General features: G+C 51.2%; 1 protein-coding gene across 1 annotated transcript in view; it reads left to right on the forward strand.

The window, feature by feature from the left end:
* Positions 1-973: 973 nt before the first annotated feature.
* Positions 974-1,369, forward strand: part of ADAMTS20 (ADAM metallopeptidase with thrombospondin type 1 motif 20) — a 102,283-nt gene continuing 101,887 nt past the window's right edge. The window contains exon 1 of the mRNA XM_035897727.1: positions 974-1,287. Within this exon, the coding sequence (XP_035753620.1) occupies positions 974-1,287 (314 nt within the window). The remainder of the gene's footprint in view (positions 1,288-1,369) is intronic.

Genomic DNA, 1,369 nt, shown 5'->3' on the forward strand with positions numbered 1-1,369 from the left:
AGCATTGAAGGTTCTTTCAGTACTACTCACTTTCATTCAAAGCCTGATCAGCTCATCCTCTCATTTCAGGAGAAGCAAAAACATCCTCCGGCTCCATTTCTCCCTGACAAGATTCCTAAAACAACAGGTGAGTCAGACCACAAAACAGCCTTACGACATGGACGGCACTTCCAGCTCAAAGGCCATCCTTGCAGCCATTTTGCCTTTGACAGAGCGGTCATTGACTCCTCTTGTAGCCCGGTAAGAACAGAGGAAGAGGCCGGATGAGCTCAGTTCCACCTGTGCACTGACACCTCCAGCCACACAACAAGCAGATTACCACCTCTGAAGTTCTTCACGTTATCTTGGCCACCAGCGCGCCGATGAACAAATCCACTGAACGTAGTACTTGCTGAGACTACCAACAGCTCTGTTGAAACCCTTTATCTGACTTACTTTTTTGTTGAAGCAGACAAGAGAAGATTGAGACAAAGCACTTAATAAAGAGAAGAAAAAAGGGATCTTTGGGGAAAAAAAAGTTGTATGTCCATTGCGCGTTTTCTGGAGAGTGTTGGTGGCTGAATAGACAGATCTCACTGCCTGTATGGACTAGACCCCATCCAGCTTAGAGGCTTGGCTCACCACAGGCATCTGCATTGTAGATATTTTCATTTAGATGGACGACGCTGAAAACAATTCCCCTGTCTTGTAACAGTGATTAGTCATTGACTAAATGGGTTCTCCAACCTGGGGAATTTTTAGTTCAAGGCTGGATTCCTGACCCCGTACCGCCCGAAGACGGAGGTGTAATCACAGATGTAAGAACTAGATTTGAGGACCAAGCAACTCAAAATTACACTTCATTAAAACGATTTCCAGAAGGGCCTACTTTTCCTGAAAAGCAACCGCTGCACTCGCACAGGGATTGCCAGAGTACGGCCTCCAAACAACCTGCTTTCAAGAAGGTGGATAATTCACAAGCTCCATGTAGGGGATGCAGGGCTCCCTGAATGCTGGTACAAGCAGCTTCACGGAGACTTTGCCCAGACAGAATAAACTAAGCAGGGGACCTGGCGCTAAAAGAAAACAAGTCCGGTCCCCCGACACGACGGGTGTCCGACTCTGCCTTGAGACCTCCTTCCTTGGAAGCTGCCCGTGGAAACGTCTTCACCCCGGAGCGGACGTGAAGGGGAAGGTGATCGGTGGGGTGCGAGTGGGCGACACGGAACCCGAGGGGACGCCCCCCAACTTCAGGGCGCTGCCTTTGCCCTTCTCGGGGCGCATTCGACATCGCCGCGCTTCCCGAAAGCCCCTTTTTCCTTCTTAACCGACACCTCCCCCGGGCTCTAACGCCAGCTGCGCCCGGCGAGGCGGGCAGCGGGGGCGGCAG

Source organism: Egretta garzetta, unplaced genomic scaffold (genome assembly GCF_000687185.1).
Source record: "Egretta garzetta isolate BGI_Z169 unplaced genomic scaffold, ASM68718v1 scaffold420, whole genome shotgun sequence".
Lineage (NCBI taxonomy): Eukaryota > Metazoa > Chordata > Aves > Pelecaniformes > Ardeidae > Egretta > Egretta garzetta.